The sequence below is a fragment of the Delphinus delphis genome, chromosome X (genome assembly GCF_949987515.2).
Source record: "Delphinus delphis chromosome X, mDelDel1.2, whole genome shotgun sequence".
NCBI classification, from domain to species: domain Eukaryota; kingdom Metazoa; phylum Chordata; class Mammalia; order Artiodactyla; family Delphinidae; genus Delphinus; species Delphinus delphis.
This window is the reverse complement of record NC_082704.1, coordinates 40,102,659-40,123,131: the sequence shown is the minus strand read 5'-3', so window position 1 is coordinate 40,123,131 and position 20,473 is coordinate 40,102,659. Positions and strand designations below refer to the sequence as shown.

At 48.9% G+C, this 20,473-nt stretch overlaps 1 protein-coding gene across 4 annotated transcripts in view; it reads left to right on the top strand.

The window, feature by feature from the left end:
• Positions 1-20,473, top strand: part of LOC132417944 (selenocysteine-specific elongation factor-like) — a 453,767-nt gene that overhangs the window by 378,219 nt on the left and 55,075 nt on the right. Inside the window, exon 2 of one of the 4 annotated variants that reach the window (XM_060001826.1) lies at positions 9,361-9,945. The exons of the other annotated variants lie outside the window; for them this stretch is intronic. Within the exon in view, the coding sequence (XP_059857809.1) occupies positions 9,361-9,416 (56 nt within the window). The 3' untranslated portion in view covers positions 9,417-9,945. Of the gene's footprint in view, positions 1-9,360; positions 9,946-20,473 lie in introns of those variants that run through there. 4 annotated transcript variants of the gene reach the window in all.

Here is a 20,473-nt window from a genome sequence, read left to right as displayed (position 1 = left end):
CACCAGGGATGCCCAAAAGTCTTTTTTTAAAAATTCATTGCCAGCGTTTAAAAATTGGCAGATTTCATAAAACAACCCAGAAGTTCAGTGCTTCGGGTGTGGGCAGGTGTGCAGCTGAGCTGCAGAGTCCGCAGGACCCAGAGCTCAGGAGCTTGGGGAGCCTCCTGTCAGGGGAGGGCGGGTGTGTTTTCAGGTGGGAGATCCTTCGGGTGCTTTTAAAGAGTCTGAGGAGAGGACCTGGGACAGAGGTCTAGGGCCACTGGAGGCAGGAGGGGGACACCGCCAGGAGGGAGAGTGTGGCTCTGGGGGTACAGATGCAGGAATGCCCTGTGGCGGGCCGGAGGAGGGGCATGGTGCCTGGGGAGCATCTCCCGTCCGGATGCTGTTCTGGACCCTTGATTATCTCATGGCATCCTGCCAGCCAGACCCCGAGGGGGTGTTTCCCTCTATACTCAGGGTGCCGCCCACAGAAAGGAGGCTGCAGAGGTCAGAAGCCGGCTCCAGGTCACGTGTCGGCGGCCTGGCTGCCCAAGCTGCCATTGCACCTCAGCCTGCACCTGCTTTGGTGGGAGCCCAGCTCCTGGGCAGCACTTTCTGTGTAAGTCAGTTTGTCAAAAACAGAGACTTCCGCCTCCATTCTCCCCTGGATTATTGGAAGTTTGTTAATTGGGTCTTTTATTTTCTTATGCGTTGTGATTAGGCTTCTGCTGCTTTGAAGTGGCTGTGGCTGCATGGGGAAGGGGACTTTGTTAATGTGGGTGATCCTCTCTTGGCAGGAGAAGAAACAAGTTTTGCTGTTGAGAGAGAAGTTGACTTTCCCTCTTGCAGTATCTCTTGTGTTATGATGATGCCTCTCTTGTCTTGGGGCCTTCAAGAAGACTAGAATAATTTCCTTTGTCTCTAACCTACTTCCTGAGGATATTTATTTGGTGGCATGCACAGGTGCTACCTAAAAATAAACCTGACTTTTTCCTTTTAAAATTAGTGCTTGGAATTGCCAGCATTGACCTGCTTGGCCTCTGGAGCCGGCTTTGCTTGGCCACGGGGCTCCACACTTTGCTGTGGGGTTACGCAGGTGGCTTAAAGCTCCAGGAGTGGGTGGCTCGGCCTTGGTCACCTGATGCTGGGACGAGGGCTCTGCCTTCCGGTTGTACTGTGGGTGGCACTTACTCTGCTCGGGGTCATTTCCAGGTGAATTTCAGGACCTCATGCCCTAGGCACCCAAGACCCTCCTGTGTGTGTGTGTGTGTGTGTCCGTCCCCAGTGTTCCCTGCTCTCTAAAATGATGATTGTTCAGAGATGGTCTTCAGAGCATCTGCTCTAGAGAAAAAAGACTTTCTGTAAGCCGGGCTCCATTTCCTAAGCACTTGCTGTTTGGAGTCCGCAGACAGGCAGAGCACGGGAGACTGGGAGAAAGCTGCGGGTCACCACTGGCGTCGACCTGGCTGGGGAGGGCTGGCACATGCTGGCTGCGAGCGACAGTGTTTGAAAAGTCTGTGCAGAGCTTTCCCAGCACCATCCAGAAGGATCCTCTGTGCTGGTGGGAGTGTCTTCCAGCAGCACAGCCCAGGGAGGCAGCCACATAACCGACGAACTGAAACTGTAATTTGATTTTAGTTAAGTCACATTTCAGTAGGCAGCTCTCGACCTGCTATCCAAGTGCCTGCTGGGCTGGCTTCTTCATCAGTGAGCCCCACAGGTCCCCAGACTCCACACTTGCAAGACCCCATCCCCACCCCCGCTTGGCAGTAAGTGCCCACAGTGGGGCAGGCCAGTCACGCGGTCCCCAGTGTGTCCTCCTTCACCTTCACGGACTCCTTACAGACTCTTGCCTGTCCTTCGCCTCCTCTGCCCATCACCACAGCTGCTCCTTGGACAGGCCTCCGTCCACTCTGCACTGGACGAGCACGACCTGCCTGAAGCGTATCGATTCCAGCCCCCTTTTCTTTTCAGTACGCGGGCCTCTCGCTGTTGTGGCCTCTCCCGTTGCGGAGCACAGGCTCCGGACGCGCAGGCTCAGCGGCCATGGCTCACGGGCCCAGCCGCTCCGCGGCATGTGGGATCTTCCTGGACCGGGGCACGAACCCATGTGCCCTGCATTGGCAGGCGGACTCTCAACCACTGTGCCACCAGGGAAGCCCTCCAGCCCCCTCTTGAAACTGCCCTCCCCTCTGTGGCTGAGAACTCTTTCTAAATGGCTAATACGATTATTTGACTCCCCTGTCTAAAAGTCTTCCTTTGCTCTCTGTTGGCATAAAGGCTAAACTCTGCATAGGCTGACAGGGCACTTCCTGATGGGTCAGTGTCTCTGTGTCGCTCAGGACTCCAGGCTTAACGAGCTGCCTGCAGGTCTCTGGACAGACAGACCGGGGTCTCTCATGGCGTCTTCTGGCTACACCACGTCTCTGGGAAGCCTCACCGTTGGCCCTCCCCAGCCTCGACCAGGTGAGGGTCTGTACCATCCTGCGGGCCCCCCGGACCCCTTGTCCTCCCATCTGTTGTCATTGCATTTACTCGACCTGATCCCTTTGAGGATGGGGTCCTGCTGTCATCTGACTCCAGGACCAAGGGCAGGGCCTTGGTGCAGGCACGCAGCATGGATGAGTGAGTGAATGAATGAATGAGTGGGTGACAGGTCGTTTCCCTCTGCCCGCGGCCAGCATCCAGCCTCCTGTGGGGCTTCAAGCCACCGGCCAGCCACACAGGGTTCACAGCTGAGCAAGCCTGCCTGGAGGTTAGACAAGTTAATCTTTCAGTGGAAATTCAATCCTCATATTTCATTTTCAGGCCACTTAGCGTAGCAAAGTTCTTTAACTCGGAGCAGATTTCTGCTGTGCTGATGGTTAATTTCATGGCCCACAAAGGGTCAGCACACTGATGCTGGGGACATGGTGACCCGGTGCAGCTCACCGCACACGGCGAGGGCCCGCATCCCTGTTGTTTTAGAGAAGCAGTTTTCACACATCCTTCAGTGGGCTGATTTTGAGTTAACAGGGGTGACCTTTTCAAGAACATTTTTAAAAGCTATAACATAGATCCCTCCCAGACCGTATATTTTCCTTTCTCCACGCAGTTCAAAGGGGCTGAGTTGTCTCATAGGTTTTTGCAGGCAATCTTCAGCTTGACCCTGGTTGTTTAAATCTGCCGGAGGATATTTGAACAAACGTGTACTTTGGTAATTCTTCTGCCTCTGTGAACCTTTAACCTTAAGGTTTCTTTCAGAGTCTGGGGCTGCACTGTCACCAGCCGTTCCTGCTGGGGCTCTCAAAGGCCATTGTTTAGCATGTCTGTTTTCACTTTGCTACTGGAGTTCTCTGGAGGAAGGGTATTAATTCAGACCTGATCTGAGACAGGACGAGGACTTCTAAACTTGCCCCGGAGCTTGGGGACTGGGAAATGAGCATAATGCGAGCCTGTGGCCCAGCATGGTGTCCTGCAAGTAGCCTGTGAAGCTGAGGGGAGGAGGCCCTCCAGAGGCGGGCTGGCGTGGTAGCTTCCAGCAGGTTACCCAGCTCAGCCAGGTCTTGTCGGACAACATGACCAGAAGTGGTTGCCAAGGTTGTCCCTGGTGGCCAAGCCTGGGGCCCGAGTCCCTCCTGAATGTAGACTTCCTGGAGCACCAGGGTCTTCAGAACCCGGGAGGCTGGACATGAACTCGGGGTCCACACACGCTTACAGAGCCCTCGTGTGATGAGATGCTCCTGGGGAAAGAGAACAGGCTCCCCAGGCCAGAGGGCACAGGCTGGACACTGGGCCTGCCAGTTTCTCCATCGAGTTCTCCATGCGTTTCCCCGATGGAAAGCTCAGAGACCCCGAAAGTGTGTGATGCCACAGTCCTGGCATCAGGGGTGCTGTAGCGTCTGAGATGGACTTTGCCCACCCCTCTCCTGACACCTGTCTCCTGGTGGCTTCTGGTTCGTTCTGGCACCTGCTCTTTGCAGTAGAGGTTGGGCGCTGTTAGCCTGGTTCCTTGGCTGTCTTTCCCTTCTCTTCCCAGGATTCTTAGTGTCCTGAAACCTGGCTAGGTGACCTAATTCCGTAAGATCAGATGTTGCAGAAGGAAAGGCATGTCGATGCATTCATTCATTCATTCATTCTGCAAACCCTGACCCACCTACTGCACGCTAGGAGCAGGGTTTATGTGGGTGAGCCGGGCAGAAGTGGAGCGCAGTGTGCATTGTGGAGGAGGCGGGTGTTACAGAAGTGAGCAGCAGCACGCAGCACGCAGCACGAAGTTGTGAGCGTGCTGGAAAGGACAAGGTAGGACGCCCGCAGAGGGAGTAGCACATGGGAGGGGTTTGAGGCAGGAGATGGTCAGGCTGCTCCACACATGAGAGGCTCAGTCTGGCTGACTGTGTCAGAGCCAGGGTCCACAAAAGGAATCTGCTGTGGGGCTGGCGTTTCTGGACGGATATATATATTTGGAGTCTGTCAATCTTGGCTTTGCTGGAGGTTAAAGCAGCCGCATGCCCTGTGGTTCTGATAGGGAGACAGAGAATGGGAGGGAGGGCCGCAGCCAGCCTCCTATCTGGCCTCCGCAAGGCCGTCCTGTCGGCTTTATGCACCTGAGCCCTGTTTCTGGTCTTGGACCCCCATTTTCTTCCCGTGCTAGAGGAAGGGGCTGATGTGGAAACAGGAGGCGGCAGGTAACCCTGGCATAACGTGAGCTGGACAGCTGTCACGACTCTGGGGCTGGGGCTCGCCGTTTAACACTGGCCCTTTGACCACCTGTGGTTCACACGTTCCCGAACCACTGAGCCAAGCTCTGGGCATCACAGCTGGTATGTAAAGGAGCTGAAGTCGCTGGCACCCAGCCCACCTCCTGACTCCTGGCCGCAGGTATGCAGACACTCCCGAAACATTCTCTTGTCCCCTTTCCTTCCGGGGTGCCCACTGGGTTGAAGGTAATGCACTGGGGGCAGATTTTGCCTTTTCTTGCCCAGAGATGAGTTTGGCATGAGATTTGGCCCATCCTGGCTTGTGCCTGGAAGGGTGGAAGAGTGGGTTCAGCATCTGGGTGGCTCATAGTTCGGAACAGAACTGGAAGACTCACTCAGAGAAGACCAGGGCTTCTTCCCCTGGAGGTTCCTGCCAAGTAGGCCTGGCCTCAGACTGGACTGGATCTTTGCCTTTGCTCTTGTCATTTTACATCCTTTGAGGCTCTCTTGCAATGCCAGGTTGGTCTTCTGGGCATGGAGCCCTGTCCCCAGGTTGCAGGTAACCCTGCAGGTCGGGGCTCCTCAGAAAGAAGAGGAACCACGACTGATCTTTCGGTGTTCCTCTGAGAAACAGCAATGTGGGTTCCCTCTGCCTTTTTTTTTCTCCTTCTGGAATCAAATGGAATCTTTTCCTGGCAAATATTTCCTAGATAAAAAGAGTACTGTATACTGTTATTATAGGTTTATTAGTCATTTCTAAAAGTTTTTTAAAGTAAGCAAAAAGAAAACTTGCCATGGTAACCAATAAAGTTTTTAAAATTAATTATTTATTTTTATTTTGGCTGCACTGGGTCTTAGTTGCGGCATGTGGACTTCTTAGGTGCAGCATGTGGATTCTTAGTTGCGGCATGCATGTGGGATCTAGTTCCCCGACTGGGGATCGAACCTGGGCCCCCTGCATTGGGAGGGTGGAGTCTTACCCGCTGGACTGCCAGGGAAATCCTGAGGAATGAATCTTTTCTAGGAAAGATAAGAGTCAGTTATTTTTGGTCTGATTTCTTCAGCTGAATCTTTCCCTCTTCCTCTTACCTCACAGTCTGTCCCGGAAGGCAGTCTGGGGACACTGTGGCAAGCACCCTGGACACAGATGTGTGTCATCCTTTCCCAGCACCCCTCCGGGCCGCGGAGAGGCAGCTGTAGGCCTGCCTGCGAGCCGTCCATGGGTGCTGGGTGGAAACGTCTCTGCGCCGACTCGGCACTGTTCAGTGCACAAGAGGGCAGTGTTTGCTTGCGGTCCTGGATGGAGATGATCACTGTGGAGGGTAACAGGTCAACAGAGTTAGAATGACCTCGGGGCTTTTCCAAGACAAAATAAACCATAAGCTGCAGCCAGGGTGGCGTCCCATATACGCCTTTAAGTGGTGACCCCTCCAGAAAATAGCTGCTCGCTATGTTTTTTTTTCCTTAAAAAGAAAAATATTGTTTCTTTCAGTTTTTGTTTTTTATTTAATCAATGGAAGTATCGTTTGCAGCCTTGTACCTACAGTGGCAGAGGTTAAAGAGTGTTGCGAACGCAAAACAACTGCCTTCCAATTAAAAACCATACGGGAAGATTTCTGTTTGAAGCAAGGGGTCAAATGTGCATTCTCCCCTTTTCACATCATCGGATTATGTGACTTAACTTTGAAAGCGTCTGAAGATGTGGGCCCGGCTGTCAGCCCTCTCCACTCAGTTTGCTCTCGCTTTGTGAGCCCATGGTGCTAACCAAAGCAGGGGGTCTCCAGGAGAAGAAGGTGGCCCTCCGCCTCCCAGAGGGACAGGGTCCCACCGAGCGGAACCGTTTCTGCGCTTGTATGAGGACTTGCCTGTTTCCAGCTCTTAGGTGGTGTTTTCCGGGAGCGGCTTTCAAGGCTGAAAGTCACTTATTGGTGCACGGCCCCTCCCCCCACCATATCCCCCACCCCAGACTCGGGATCTCAAACCCTCTTTGTTCCCGCCCGACCTGGAAGCACTGGTTTTGGGTGCCTCCAGGATGTGAACACCCCAAGCAAGGCCCAGCACCCCGAGGAAGCAGGCGGAGCTCAGGCATGGCCCAACCCGGCTCTGGGCAGCCCAGCGCAAGGCCACTTTTCTAACTGAGGCTGTTACACCTGAACCGCAGGTGATTACCTCACTCAGGTGGCTGTATCAGAGGAGCCGTCTGCAGAGCTTCTGGCACACGGTTGGGATGGTTGTGATGACGTTGACCCCTGTGCCCCGACCGTGAGAAGCATACGGGGTGCAGGTTGTTGACGTGAGGCCAGAGGCGCGGACGCGGACGGCTGTTCGGTGATGTGCCGCTCGGGCCCTCTGAGCACGTGCGGCGGGGGTGGAGTCTGGGCGGGGTTGCCACGCTGCCACCCCGTCCTCTGCCCTCCGACGACGGCGGCCGACAGCCGTCCAGGGGGAAAGCTGGGATCCCAGACGCAGCCTGTGTGAGACCACACGTCTTCTTCTAATCTTTCCTAGTCGCAACGCAAATCTTCCAAGGTTAGTGCATCTACAAGATAGACACCGCGTGCACGGTGGGTATGTTAGCACGTGTGACACCCTCACCTTCGTTAATTGAACAGTGGCGTCTAATACAGAATTTGAGTTTAACACTACCAGTGCGGAGAGCCATGGGTGGCGGGTGGCCTTCTCGTTTGCTTCCCTGTGAAGCCCCTGTCCTGGCTTTTATTAGAAGGATCTGCGTAGGAAAGGAAGCCTGAGCTGAGGCTTTCAAAAGACACTCATGCCATGTTTTTCCAGGAACGTAATTTCTGAAAAATGCCAGAACCCTCAATTTCCAAAGGAGCCTGGTTTGTAAAGGGAATGAAAAGTTGTTTCTGTGTGTGGATTCTGAGTTGTTTTCCATCGCACTCCCTGAGGCAGGGTTGGCAAGCGGGGTACAGGACAGATGTTCCTTGGTAGTAATTTCCAGGCAGATTCTTGAATGCCTTGTATACTCTGGGTCACCGTCAGCTCATAATGGAGCAAGATTGAGTGAGAATTCCTCCAATGAGAGATGTGAACGGCACACCGGAGAGATATGATGGTGCAGATAGGGGGCATTCTGTGAGAAAATATTTCCTGTGCTATCTGTAAAATTCAGATTGAATAACCATTCTGAAGTGCTCCCTTTTAAAAGAGTTCCTTCCACAAGCATTGCAGGCTGAGTAAATACCAATAATTTTTATTTCCCTCTCCTTATCGGTCCCCTTACTGAAATGTTCCTGCACAGCCTATCTGGTCTTTTCAAGTGAACATCAAATGATTAGTGTCAGCCTCCAATTTGAATTATGATCCGCATTTCAAAACACAAACTGCTGCTTCACTTCTGCCTTTGGAGGCAATTATCAATATTTACCAATACTGGGGAAGGGCTGGAGAGGGAGGATATGCTGCTGAAGCGTGGCCCCAGACGCAGAGGCACGGGGAGGTGTGTGCCCACATGTTCAGGGGACACAGGCCCTTCCCCGGGCGCCCACCCGCCGCCTTTCAGGTGGGTGAGGGGTTGTGTGGCCCTGGGGACTCAGAGGAGGTTGGGAAAGCCATGCCCGATGCCTGTAGGAAATGCCTGCTCTGGCCTCTGCTCTCCGAGACCCTCCCCTCTCTTTCCTGGGGACTGCCCAGCGTGCCTGGTGTGGGTGCCCTGGGGGGGAAGGGCTGCTCTGAGACCACGTGGGCCTGAGGCCACCCCACGGCCAGGAAGGCAGACACACGGGAGCAGAGTGTGCTATTGTCCTCCCTAAAATACATTTATGACACTTACCTCCACGTTGCATCCCAAGTATACTAGGCGGCCTTCTCTTATATCTTAGTAGACATTCAATTCAGCTTTGAATAATTCCAGTTTTTGCAGTTTTATGTTTGTATTTTGGAGCCAGTAAACCTTTTAAGTTTGCAAACACTGTAAACTTCAGTACTTTGCTTGTCGTGTCTGATTAATGGTGCCTTTGGGAAGTCTAGAGCTGGTTTCGACTTTGCCCTGTGGGACTTCCCTCAGAGTTAAGAGGCTGCAGGCAGTGGGCCCTGGCTTTGGGCTTGGAGAGACTGAAATGGGAATTTCGGCTCTTCTAGTAGCTTATTGCACGACTGCGGATGTTTTGCTTTTCTGAACCTTAGTTTCCTCACCTGTTTAATAACGGAGTAATACCTTTTTTATGGGGTTTGCTGTTGGGATCTGCAGTGGTAACGGTGATGTGGTCAGCGGTGGCCCAGGTGCTGGGGGCGGCTCCCATGGGGAGCTCCTCCTGCCGGGTGCCCGCAGACCAGCACTGAGGGTCTGCACAGGATATCCCGCTTCTGAGGGCTCGGGAGGGGCGAATGCCCCCTTAGCTGTGCTTCCGTATAGGGAGTAGTGGAAAGAGCCGGGCTCGCATGCTGGCCCAGGTTTGAACCCCAGCTGGGTACAGTGAGCTGCTTGGAACCTCAGTTTTCTCATTGTCAGGCTGGGGAGAATCACCAGCTTGTGGGTTTTTGTGAGAATCTATGAGATAAGCTGTGGATAGTGCTTACCTCAGTGCCTGCAACCTACAAAGTTCTCAGTAAATGGTGTTAACTGTTGTGATTGTGACCATATGATTTGATTTTTTAATCTTTAAGAGACTGTTCATATAAAAATAAATCGTTCGGGACTTCCCTGGTGGCACAGTGGTTGAGAATCTGTCTGCCAATGCAGGGGACACGGGTTCGAGCCCTGGTCCGGGAGGATCCCACATACCATGGAGCAACTAAGGCAGTAAGCCGTAACTACTGAGCCCGTGTGCCACAACTACTGAAGCCCGTGTGCCTAGAGCCTGTGCTCCGCAACAAAGAGAAGCTACTGCAATGAGAAGCCCGCACACCGCAATGAAGAGTAGCCCCCGCTCGCTGCAACTAGAGAAAGACCTCGTTCAGCAACGAAGACCCAACACAGCCAAAAATAAATAAATAAATAAATAAATAAATTTTTAATTAAATAAATAAATAAGTCGTTTGTCAGAAGTCTCTCTTGTGTTTGGTGGGGAAGGAAGGCCAGATGGATGGCGACCGCTACCACGTGAATGTATGATTTTTGTCTCTGCTTTTAAATTGGTGGTAATGTCATTGGGGAGAAACTAAATTGACACAGTTGAAGTACAAGTGCTTAATTATGTTGATTTGGCTGTAAAACTGTGAGGCAGTTGGAATTGGAAGGAGGAAGGCCCACAGTGGGGAAAGACGGGATGGAAACCAGAGGAGAGAAGTGGATGTTTGTTAGAAAGCAGCGTTTTTTGTCTACCAGGAGAGGTTGGGCTGCAGGAGGCCTTGGCTTGTTTTGTGTTTGGAAGTGGAGAGATGCCCAGTCACTGCTGAATGCAAGCGAGCCCAAAATATGTGATGCAGGAACAGAGCTTTTCTTGAAGTGATGTATGCATCCGTATTACAGGGAAAAAACGCACCCACAGAACAGCATAAATGCAAACATGGCACAACTTAAAAACCTTGAAGTTTAGAGTCTGAGAAGCTGAATTTGAGTCTGGCTTCAGCATCTGTTAGCTGTATATTCTTGGGTAGATTCCCTAACTTCCCGGTGCCTGGACTTCCCGGTCTGCAAAATAGGAAAGAATCATCTTAAGGATTAGAAGAAATATATCTGGTGCATGATGAGCTTTTAATAAACTGGTGTAACTGTTGTGACCGTTACTTTCCTCCTGACAACAAGGCCCCCAGTCTCTGCTGGGACACGATGTTGCAGTTGTAAACGTGGGCTTCCCTGAAACGCTCTAGTTCCTTCTGTCGTATAAACGAACGTCCTGGACCATCGATTCAGTGTCATGGGAGGTTTGTAGGTGAGTTTACATGACTAAGCTTTGGAAAGCTCTTTTTTGTTAACTCCTTATTTTAATACCAGGACAGAAGAGGGCCCTTCATAGCTTAATATTTTTGAAGCCTGAACTTGGCCTGTGTATAGACCCGGGGAAAAATTCAGAAAATGTTAGTTTTTCTAAAGACTGGATAGGGGTGCCGTTCTTTAAATTGGGGAAACAATTTTTCCCCCTGAATTTACTGTTTATTTTGGGGGCATGTATATTTCCAAATATATCAAATATAATACATAATAATGATGTATTTTAAAGTTTCTAAACTAACAATAAAACATTAGCCCTTTACGGAGTTTTTAAAAGGTCTTGCTGATTTTTTGTTTCCCCCAGATTTGCATGACTGAAATTTTTGGAAGCTTTGCCTCTCTAGCCAAGCAGAAAACACCTCTGTTTAGAGATGGTAAGGAGATCCACGTCCAGCCAGTCTCATTACAGCAAACTCTAGGGACCCTCCTGCATGCTTTCATTTTGCTGTAGCACACACAGATGGCTTAAACCAAGGGGGTTTCTTACAATATAGAGATACTCATTTTTGTCAAATGTGTCTTCGAGAAGCAGGATCCAGTTTGTTTTTATAAACAGGAAAGTTGATTTGCGAGGAGGTGAATGAGGACTCCAGACAGGAGGTGGCATGTGGCACCTTTAGGGCTTGTTTGGAGGCGTCACACCATGAACAATGTGTAGACGTTCTTTGTATAAATGGTTGGTGTCCGGATCTCCAAAGATGCTGTTGATACAGCCACGTGGCACTTGGGTGGATTTCAGGTTCGGGATGGGTCAGTGCATGTGTGGAAAACTTACGGCAAAACAGCGTGTTGTAGTCAGTGCAAGTACAGCAAAGAACGCAGAGTCAGGGTCACCAGGGACGTAGTGAAACTCGTGCACCAGAGGCTTTGTTATTGAGGGACTAGACTTTTTAGTTGTTTTAAAAGAGAGTCTCTTGCGCAAATTTAAAGTGTGGAAACCATCTTATTTTCCTACAAGTGAAACATTTAAATACTTTTTCCCCATGATATTTTTCAGCATATGAAGTGAAACTGGAAGTGGTTTCAGTAAGTAACATATTTTGGGGGCCGAGGAGAAGCACTAAAAATTCGGCTTCCAAAGATCATTCTTCACGGGAAATCAGCAGCATCCAGACGAACTGTTGGGTGAATATTTTCTAAGCCATAACCAAATTTTACTTCTGTTTTATTCAGACTCAAACTTAGTTTAATAGTGATATTTCTAAATGAAACTTTCTAGAGGTAGGTGCATTTGGGGGCCAACAAATTGGTAGAAGCAGTACACAGAATCCAAGTTCAAAGTGGCACATTGTTTTTTCCCATTAAGCTTGCTTACTGTGTGACGTTCCAGAGTCCATATTGAATCTTTACCACGGAACATTTGTGATTCCAGAAGCCCAGAACCCAAACTGAGTTAGTCTGACCTCCTGTTCCTTTCTTGTGCCGGCTGTCAGGACCTTTTTACTTTACCACGGATCAAAAACCACTTCTCACTGATAGCTCTGCCTTGTTCTGTTAAATCTCCAGATCCCTGTTGTTATTATTGTAATTGTTATTTTACTGTAAAAAATATCATTGTCACTATTATTGAACAAGTCTGGATTTCAGTGTGAAAAGATGCAGTCATGCATTTTGATTCAGTGCATGTGAAGCCATGCCAGGAGTTTGAATGTATTTTAGGGCGTTTTCACTGTGAGGCCGGGAGTAAGACCTGTTTTCACAGCCTAGAAAGGTTGCCATGAATTCCAGCACTTGGGAATCCCAGGTTTCATGCTGACTTGTTCTAGTAAAAGGAAAATTAGCCCTTGATACTGTTTTAATCTCTTGAATGAATGGGACCTATTTCTGATTCCGATTTGACTGAGGCGATTTCTCCGTTTCCCTAAGTGCCACTTCCCAGGGCAGACAAAACATGTTCTGTGCACGAGAAACGTGAGTTGCTGGCAGCATGGAGGAGGAAGGGGGAGAGGAAGCTGTTTGCAAAACTACTTAAAATAAATTTGAAGGGTCAAACATGGAACACAGTTACAGAAGAGAAAGGAAAAAGTGCCTTAGGTCAGTTCAGCTGAGTAGCTAGGCATTCACATTGGCTGGAGGGTTGAGTACTTCTTGCTAATCAGATACAATGGGTGCAGATAATATTTGACTATCTGAGGCTCGATCTCACCGCCTCAGTATCAGGGAAATTAACCAAGAGGGGCATGTTTTAAAGGGCTGATTTGGGCAAACAGATACCGTTCGGAAGAGATGCAGGCAGTTCACCTCGTCATCCGAAGCTCTCAGACTGGACTCTCCAACTCATGGTGTGTCCGTCAGAGCCTTGGGCTGTGGCAGCAGGGCTGGCTGGCGTTAGCACTTCATTTGAAAGCGATCGGTACTTTTAAATTAAACATGCAGAGTTATCTTGGTGAGACATTGAATGGGAGGTTGCTGGATTATTGAATTTGGCCCACAGTTTAGCCAGATCAGCAGGGATTTGGGGGTCTGAAGCAATTAATATGCAAGTACATTTGAGTCAGCAAGGTAGGAGATTACTGTCTTATCAGGGCAAAAAACCCCCACAACTTTTATTTCCCCAAGAACCATACTTTTTAGGAGGTAGATAAAACCTATTGTTTGAGGTTCCTGTTTGAGAGTGACCACCTCAAATTGCCAGATTTTAACCACTAAAACACACAAGATGGAATAACTGCATTAAGGAAAAAAAAAGTTTGACCTTTTATCTGCATTATGCTTAACATAGAGGAAACCCTGAGTTCTTTCGTCATGTTCTTTTTTGTTTTGCTCATATAGATTGGGAGAAAACTTAATTTTCTTTGTTGAAAAAAAACATTCACTGAAGTGATCCAAGCACATGAAGTTGTTTTGTCCCGTCAGATTGAGTGCGTGAACAGACAAAACTGAAAAGGATTTCCTTTACTCCTGCAGGCAGGGACGCTTGGTATAGCCGGAAGCTTTAGTCTTTGAAAATCACATTTGCCTTAAAAATGAAAAATAAGAAAATGATGGCTCATGGAGTGGTGAAGGCCTTTATTTCTGTATTTTCTATGGAGACCCTTTCCTTCCGGAAGCTTTGATTTGAACCGCCTGCCTAATCGGGACTTGGGAGGCCTCAGTGACTTGGAAGAAGGTCATTCTTCCTTTTGCCAGGGCCCGAGCGCCCCTGAAAAGCTTACGGCCCTGGCTGTATGGGGGCACTTCAGGACATGGCCCTGGAACACGTGACCAACAGACCACGTCCTCTGGGCAGGTGACACGGGGACGCAGCCTGGGCGCGAGTGGGTGTGTGGCCCGGTTCCCTGGCAAAGGGCCTCCAGGGTTTCCTATGGGGCCTTTTCCATCCAGTGCAGCCCCTTTTCTACTGCAGATGAAGGATAAAATGCTTGGGAGAATGACCGTCATTGTTCCCATTCCCAAGTCCTTTCTGTGTGTGGAGAGCATTCTGAGTTTGTCTGCTTGTTTGCTGTCCTCCATCAAGACTCATGGCCCAGCCGACATTCTTCCGAGCAGATCACATGCGCTTGGCAAACAGGTGGGCTTTCTGAGCACTTTTTTTGTGTTTTCAGCCACAGTCCTTAGTTCTCAAGGGATCCTCCTGCCAGCCTCCATCCTAATTTCAGATTTAGGAAAAGAAAAAAAAAAACAAACACAAAACAAAACAAAGCAAGGAGGCTTGATGTAAAATGGAAGTAGAACTTGGCAGTGGCCAGCGAGATTGTGATAAGGGTTGGAAGCATCTCTCCTCGGAAAGGTCTCTCTTGCTGGAGGAGTGGGCTCGTCCAGCGGCAGCTGGGGTGGGTGGGCTCCGCTTCACCCGCAGGCTGGGTTTCCTTACCTTTGGACTGAGATATGGCCCCTTTGTGGGTTGTTGGCCTTCCTCAGTGGGAGAAAGCCCCCGGACTAAGTCTGTGGACGGCAACTGAGGGTCACAGACCTGCAGGCTTGGGTCCCTGTTACTCTGCATTGTCTCCTCTAACCCTCCACAATTTCTGGGAGGAAAGTTTGTTTTGTGTTTCCCTTTTTTAATAAATGAAGAAAAGGTAACTCAGAGGCTACCCCAAACTATATAGCGGGAAAGTGACTGATACAGAATTTTTATGAAAAGTATTCTGTTTTCCTTTAGATGCCACATGCCCGTGGTGGGAAGCGCACCCAGGACTGGAAGGCACAGTGGCAGTCTGTCGTCCTCCAGTCCCCCAGCCGGCGCCTCATTGCTGGTTGTGTCAGGGAGCTGCCCAGGGGACACACTGCTGTTTCACACCATACTACATGGACTTGGTGGTTTCCTCTGCTGCATTTGTGCACATAGGTTAAAGGGTGGGTCCCAAGACAGCCCTGCCTGGTGATGTCCCTCCAGGCCTGTGCAGATGCCCCTGCCCACTCTCCTCTCCTGGGTTAGTGTTGTCCTTGCCCACAGAGGCCTGCTGCCGGCTTCTGCTCTGGCTCCTGACCTGTCCCAGCCCGCCTCGCAGGGGTGGTGTCTCGGGTTGGTGGCCTTGCCCGAGAGAAGGAGGAGCAAGAGGCCTTTCTTTCCATCTACCCTCTGTGTGTGCTCTGTAATCTCGACCTTCTTTGCGATCCCACCGACCCAGGCTTGAATTCTGGTTCTACTGTTGTATTAGTAGCTGAGTGACCTTAGCCTACTACTTAACCTTTCTGAGCTTCAGATTTATCGTAGGTAAAAATGGTGCTCCTAGTACCTCCCGGTGAGAGTTGCTATGAGAAAATAGGATAAATGATCCAACTCGCACCTTCAGTAGCCAGTTAGCTTTACTGAGCTCGTGTCTGACACTGTCGTAGATCCTCTGACCTGTGTTATCTCATCTAATCCTGATAAACACCCTCCCCGCCCCCCGTCCTATCCTGCTAAGTGACTTAAGTGAGGTCCCCTGCTGAGGGCCGTCATCTAATAGTGGTGGAGTAGACTTCTGATGCCACCTTGTCCCTCCAGAGCCCACAGTCTTGACCACTAGGCTGTGCTGGCCTCCTGTGGATGTGACCAGAGTGGACTGTACACACTGAATGATGTGCCACTCAGTGAATTCTGCTTCTGGTGAAGCTGAAGCTCTTTTCTTGCACGTTCATGCCAGAGAGGGTCATTTCTTCCTGAGGAAAGCTCTTGGAGTTTTGCTTCTAAGGAATGTGACCTGGAACAGGATGAGCCATCTGCCTGCACCTGTTTCCACGTCTGTAAAACGGCATGACAGCACTTCATCTTCTTGTGGTGCCTGGCAGGCAGGAGGTCCTCCGTTAATGTGTTGGCTCCTCTTTCTTCTTATTTGGCCAATTCATAAGACTACTGGAGAGAAATCTGAAGTTCTGCAGATGCCCACGGAGTGACTCAACACGAAGTTGCCTTCGGTTCTTTGTTCCCCTGGCAGTGATGGGCCGGAGTGCTGGGGCATGGGGGCAGCCTTTCTGCTCCGCGGACACGCTCTCCGTGCTGCGTGTCTCTGTGACTCTGACTGCTCTAGGGACCTCACATAGTAGAACCCTACAGTGTTTGTCCTTTGTGACAGCCTCATTTCACTGAGCACAGTGTCCTCAGGTTTCATCCAAGTTGCAGTGTGTATCAGAATTTCCTTCCTTTTTAAGGCTTGAATAATATTCCATTGTCTGTATATTCTTCCAGGTTTCTAAAGCATAGGTTAAGTACATAAACACACACCTGTACTTGCCAGTATATTTATTTACAACCATCTTTGTAGTTTTGTATTTTGCTCTGACTTAAAATGTTATCTTTTCTGTATTATTACGTGATCTTTGTTAATATTATTGTTAGTGACGACATAGTGTTGGATTCTGTTTAGAATGAGCTATTTATTTTTCTTATCTTTTACAGAGTTAGTTTTACTGAACTCATTGCATATTTCTAAAGTTAGCAACATTTCTCGGGGATACTGGGAAGTTTGCGGTCTGCTCTGCCTCACTCTCTGTGAGATTCTTGGTTGCATTGTGAGCTCTTTGGCATGGGTGAGCAGCAATGGCTGTATTTTGTACCTTACCTGGACATGGTAAGAAATACAGGTCTACCATATCTGATCCATAATTCCAAAATTCCAAAACCTCTAGAAATTGAAAGTGTTTTTTTGGGAGTTTAGTTGTAAGCCTGATCTGAACTAACTGAGGCTATTTATAACTTTTTATAAACTTTTATTTATAAACTTTTCAGTTTTCCCATTTAGTGTGAATACTTACAGGGAATGCCCCATTCCTGCTAATGCATTACATAATATGTGGTATATTTTTATATGTATAGAATTCCCTTTTTAGGGGTAATATTTTAAAATTTATTCATAATTGAAGTACTTCACATGTAACTTCTTTTTGCTTAATGATACAATGTGGACATCTTTCTATGATGTTAATTTATAATAGAACATTCCTTTGTACAGTAAGTATATATTTTTTAAAAACTGTTTTTATGGGCTTCCCTGGTGGCGCAGTGGTTGGGAGTCCGCCTGCCAATGCAGGGGATGCGGGCTTGTGCCCCAGTCCTGGAGGATCCCACATGCCGCGGAGCGGCTGGGCCCGTGGGCCATGGCCGCTGGGCCTGCACGTCCAGAGCCTGTGCTCCACAGCGGGAGAGGCCACAGCAGTGAAAGGCCCGTGTACTGCAAAAAAAAAAAAATTAATTAATTAATTAAAAAAAAACAAAACTTTTTATAACAGCTTTATTGAGATACAATTCATATACCATACAACTCAGCCATTTAAAGTATCCATTTAACAGCTTTTAGTATTCACAGAATTGTGTAACCATCAGCACAGTCTATTTTAGAGCATTTCATCACCCCAGAAAGAGACCCCGTCCCCAAGAGCAGTCACTCCGCCTCTCCCCCTTCCCTTCACCCTAGGCAACCACTAATATACCTTCTGTGTCCATAGATGTGCCTATTCTGGACATTCTGTATAAATGGAGTCATAGATAATATGTGGCCTCTTGTGTCTGGCTTGTTTCACTGAGCATCATGTTTTTAAGGGTTGTCCACCTTGCCACAGGAGTCTTACTTCATTCCTTTTCGTGGCCAAATAATATTCCATAGTATGGATAGGTCACATTTTGTTTATTAATCAGTTGAAGGACATTTGGGTTGTTTTCACTTTTTGACTACTGTGAATAATACTGCCATGGACATTTGTGTTCAAGTCTCTGCGTGGACGGATGTTTTCTTTCTCTTAGGTTTATACCTAGGAGTGGAATTGGTGGGTCAGAGGGTAACCCTGTGTCTGCTTTTTGAGGAACTGCCAGACTGTTTTCCACAGCAGCTGCACTGCTTTGCTTCCAACCAGCAGTGTAGGAGGGTCTAATGTCTTCACTGCCTTGCCAGCACTTGTTGCTATCTGTCTTTTTGATTGTATCTGTTCTGGTGTGTGTGATGTGATATCTCATTGCAGTTTTGATTTGTGTTTCCCTGATGGCTAGTGATGTGGGGCATCCTTTCACATGGTCATTAATGTACCTTCTTTGGAGAAATGTCTGTTCAGCTCTTTGCTTATTTTAAAATTGGGTTATTTGTCTTATTGTTGAGTTATAAGAACTTTTAGTATATTCTAGATAATCCCTTATCACATATATGATTTGCAAATATTTTCTCCCATTATATTGTCTTTTCACTTTCTTGATGGTGTTCTTTGAAACACAAAAGTTGTAAATTAAAAAAAAAATTTATTGGAGTATTGTTGATTTACAATGTTGTGTGAAAGTTTTTAATTTTGATGCAGTCCAATTTATTTTTCTTTTGTTGCTTATGCTAAGAAACGCTTGCCTAATTCAAGGTTATGAAGAAGTATGCCTATGTTTTCATCTAAGGGTTTTATAGTTTTAGCTCTTATATTTAGGTCTTTCATCTATTGGAGTTAATTTTTGTATATGGTATGAGGTAGGGGTCCAGATTCATCCTTTTGCATTGCGGATATCCAGTTGTTCCAGTAACATTTGTTGGAAAGACTGGTCTTTCCCCCAAAGAATTGTGTTGGCACTCTTGTCAAAAATCAATTGAGTGGGGCTTCCCTGGTGGCGCAGTGGTTGAGAGTCCGCCTGCCAATGCAGGGGACACGGGTTCGTGCCCCAGTCCGGGAAGATCCCACATGCCGCGGAGCGGCTAGGCCCGTGAGCCATGGCCGCTGAGCCTGCGTGTCCGGAGCCTGTGCTCCGCAACAGGAGAGGCCACAACAGTGATGGGCCTGTGTACCGCAAAAAAAAAAAAAAAAAAAAAATCAATTGAGTGGAAATGTGAGAGTCTGTTCCTGCAGCTCAGTTCTATTCCATTGATCTATATGTCTGTCCTTATTCTAAATTAGTTTTTTAAAAGTTCTGAATTCTGAAACACATTCACCCCCAGAGTTTTAGGGACTAGATAATAATATTAGCTTGCTGTTGACCCTTGGGGAGGGTACTGTTTTTTCAGCTCCACAGACACCATTACACTTCCCTTTCTTGCCTGTCTCACTAGGTGATCTCCATGGCGCACTCTACAACCCGTGAGCAGGGCGTCCACACTGCCGCTGGGTCAGTGTGATAATGCCGTTACTTTCAGAATGCAGGCTTGAACATAAATGGGAATTGTTGTAGGCACCAGCTGGAAGGTTGACAGCCCACGAGTCCCCCATCTCCAAACACACTGCTCTGCAGGTGTGGGCGCCCAGGGACCATGTCTGAGCTTTGTGACCCTGGCCACCCCCAACCCCATCCGTATTTAACTGGTCCAGGGAGAGATACCTAAACAGATGTTCTCCTCTAGGGACTTGAGACTCAGGGAAAGAGGCAGAGACCCGTGAATCCTGGAATCGGCATTGGATGCAAATAGTAGAGAGAGAAGGCTACCGAGGTCCCCAGAGCTGCTGTGAGGTACCCAGGATACTAGATGAAAGGCGCTCCATTTGACTTTGCCTTATGCCAATACCTTTGGTATTACTATTCCACAGAATCACATCTAATTGACTGTTTCCAAACATCCGTGTACGTTTTGACTGTAGAGCAGGGTAGGTTGCCAGCAGCCCCTCTCTGCTCCGGCTGCCTTGTTGGCAGAGGTTGTTGGTACTGCCCCCTTCCCCGGGCTCCCAGCTCCTCCGTGCCCAGGTGCCAGGCACCTTGCCCCTCTCTAGCCTTGCCCACCTGTGTCCTGGGCCCTCCTCAGCTGGGGTTGGAGGAGGGGCTGTCGTGGGGAGGATGGCTTCAGCCCCCAGGATGGCCTCCCACGCCCGTGGGTCTGTGGGGAGCCGGACGGCAGTGGAGGGGAGCAGTGCCCCCCGAGGTGGGTCACACACGCCAGTGCACGGGAATGGTGTCAGGTGACCTGCACCGCCTGCTGGGCCAGCCCTACCCTTCTCAGTGCTCTCGCACCCTGACCACCCAAGGGCGAGGGGCCATGGTGCTGGTTCTGGACACTGCCCACCATGCTCTCCGCCCAGGGCAGGCAGCTCACAGAAGGCACAGGCAGAGCAGCAGCATTTCATTTTTTTTTTTTAATGGTTGCCTTCTCCTTGTGGCATGTCACTGTTTTCCACTTATGGCAGCCATACAAACTTTCCTATTATTTTTTTTTATTGGGGTAAAATATACATAACATACATATATAACATACATACATAACATAAAATTTACCATTATGACCATTTTAAGTGTGTAATTAAATAACATTAAATATAGCCACCATGTTGTGCCACCATCACCTCTATTTCCAAAACTTTCCATCACCTCAAACTGAAACTCTGTCCCCATGAAGCACTAACTCCCTAACCTCATCGCCAGCCCCGGCAGCCACCGTCCTACCTCTGTCTCCATGGTACTTCCAGGTACTTCCTGCGAGTGGAATCGTACAATACTTGTCCTTTTGTGTCTGGCTTACCACACTGGGCATAAGGTTTTCAAGGCTTCTCCATGTTGTAGCAGTCGTGAGCGTTTCCTTCCCTTTTAAGGCTGAATAGCCTTCCCTGTACG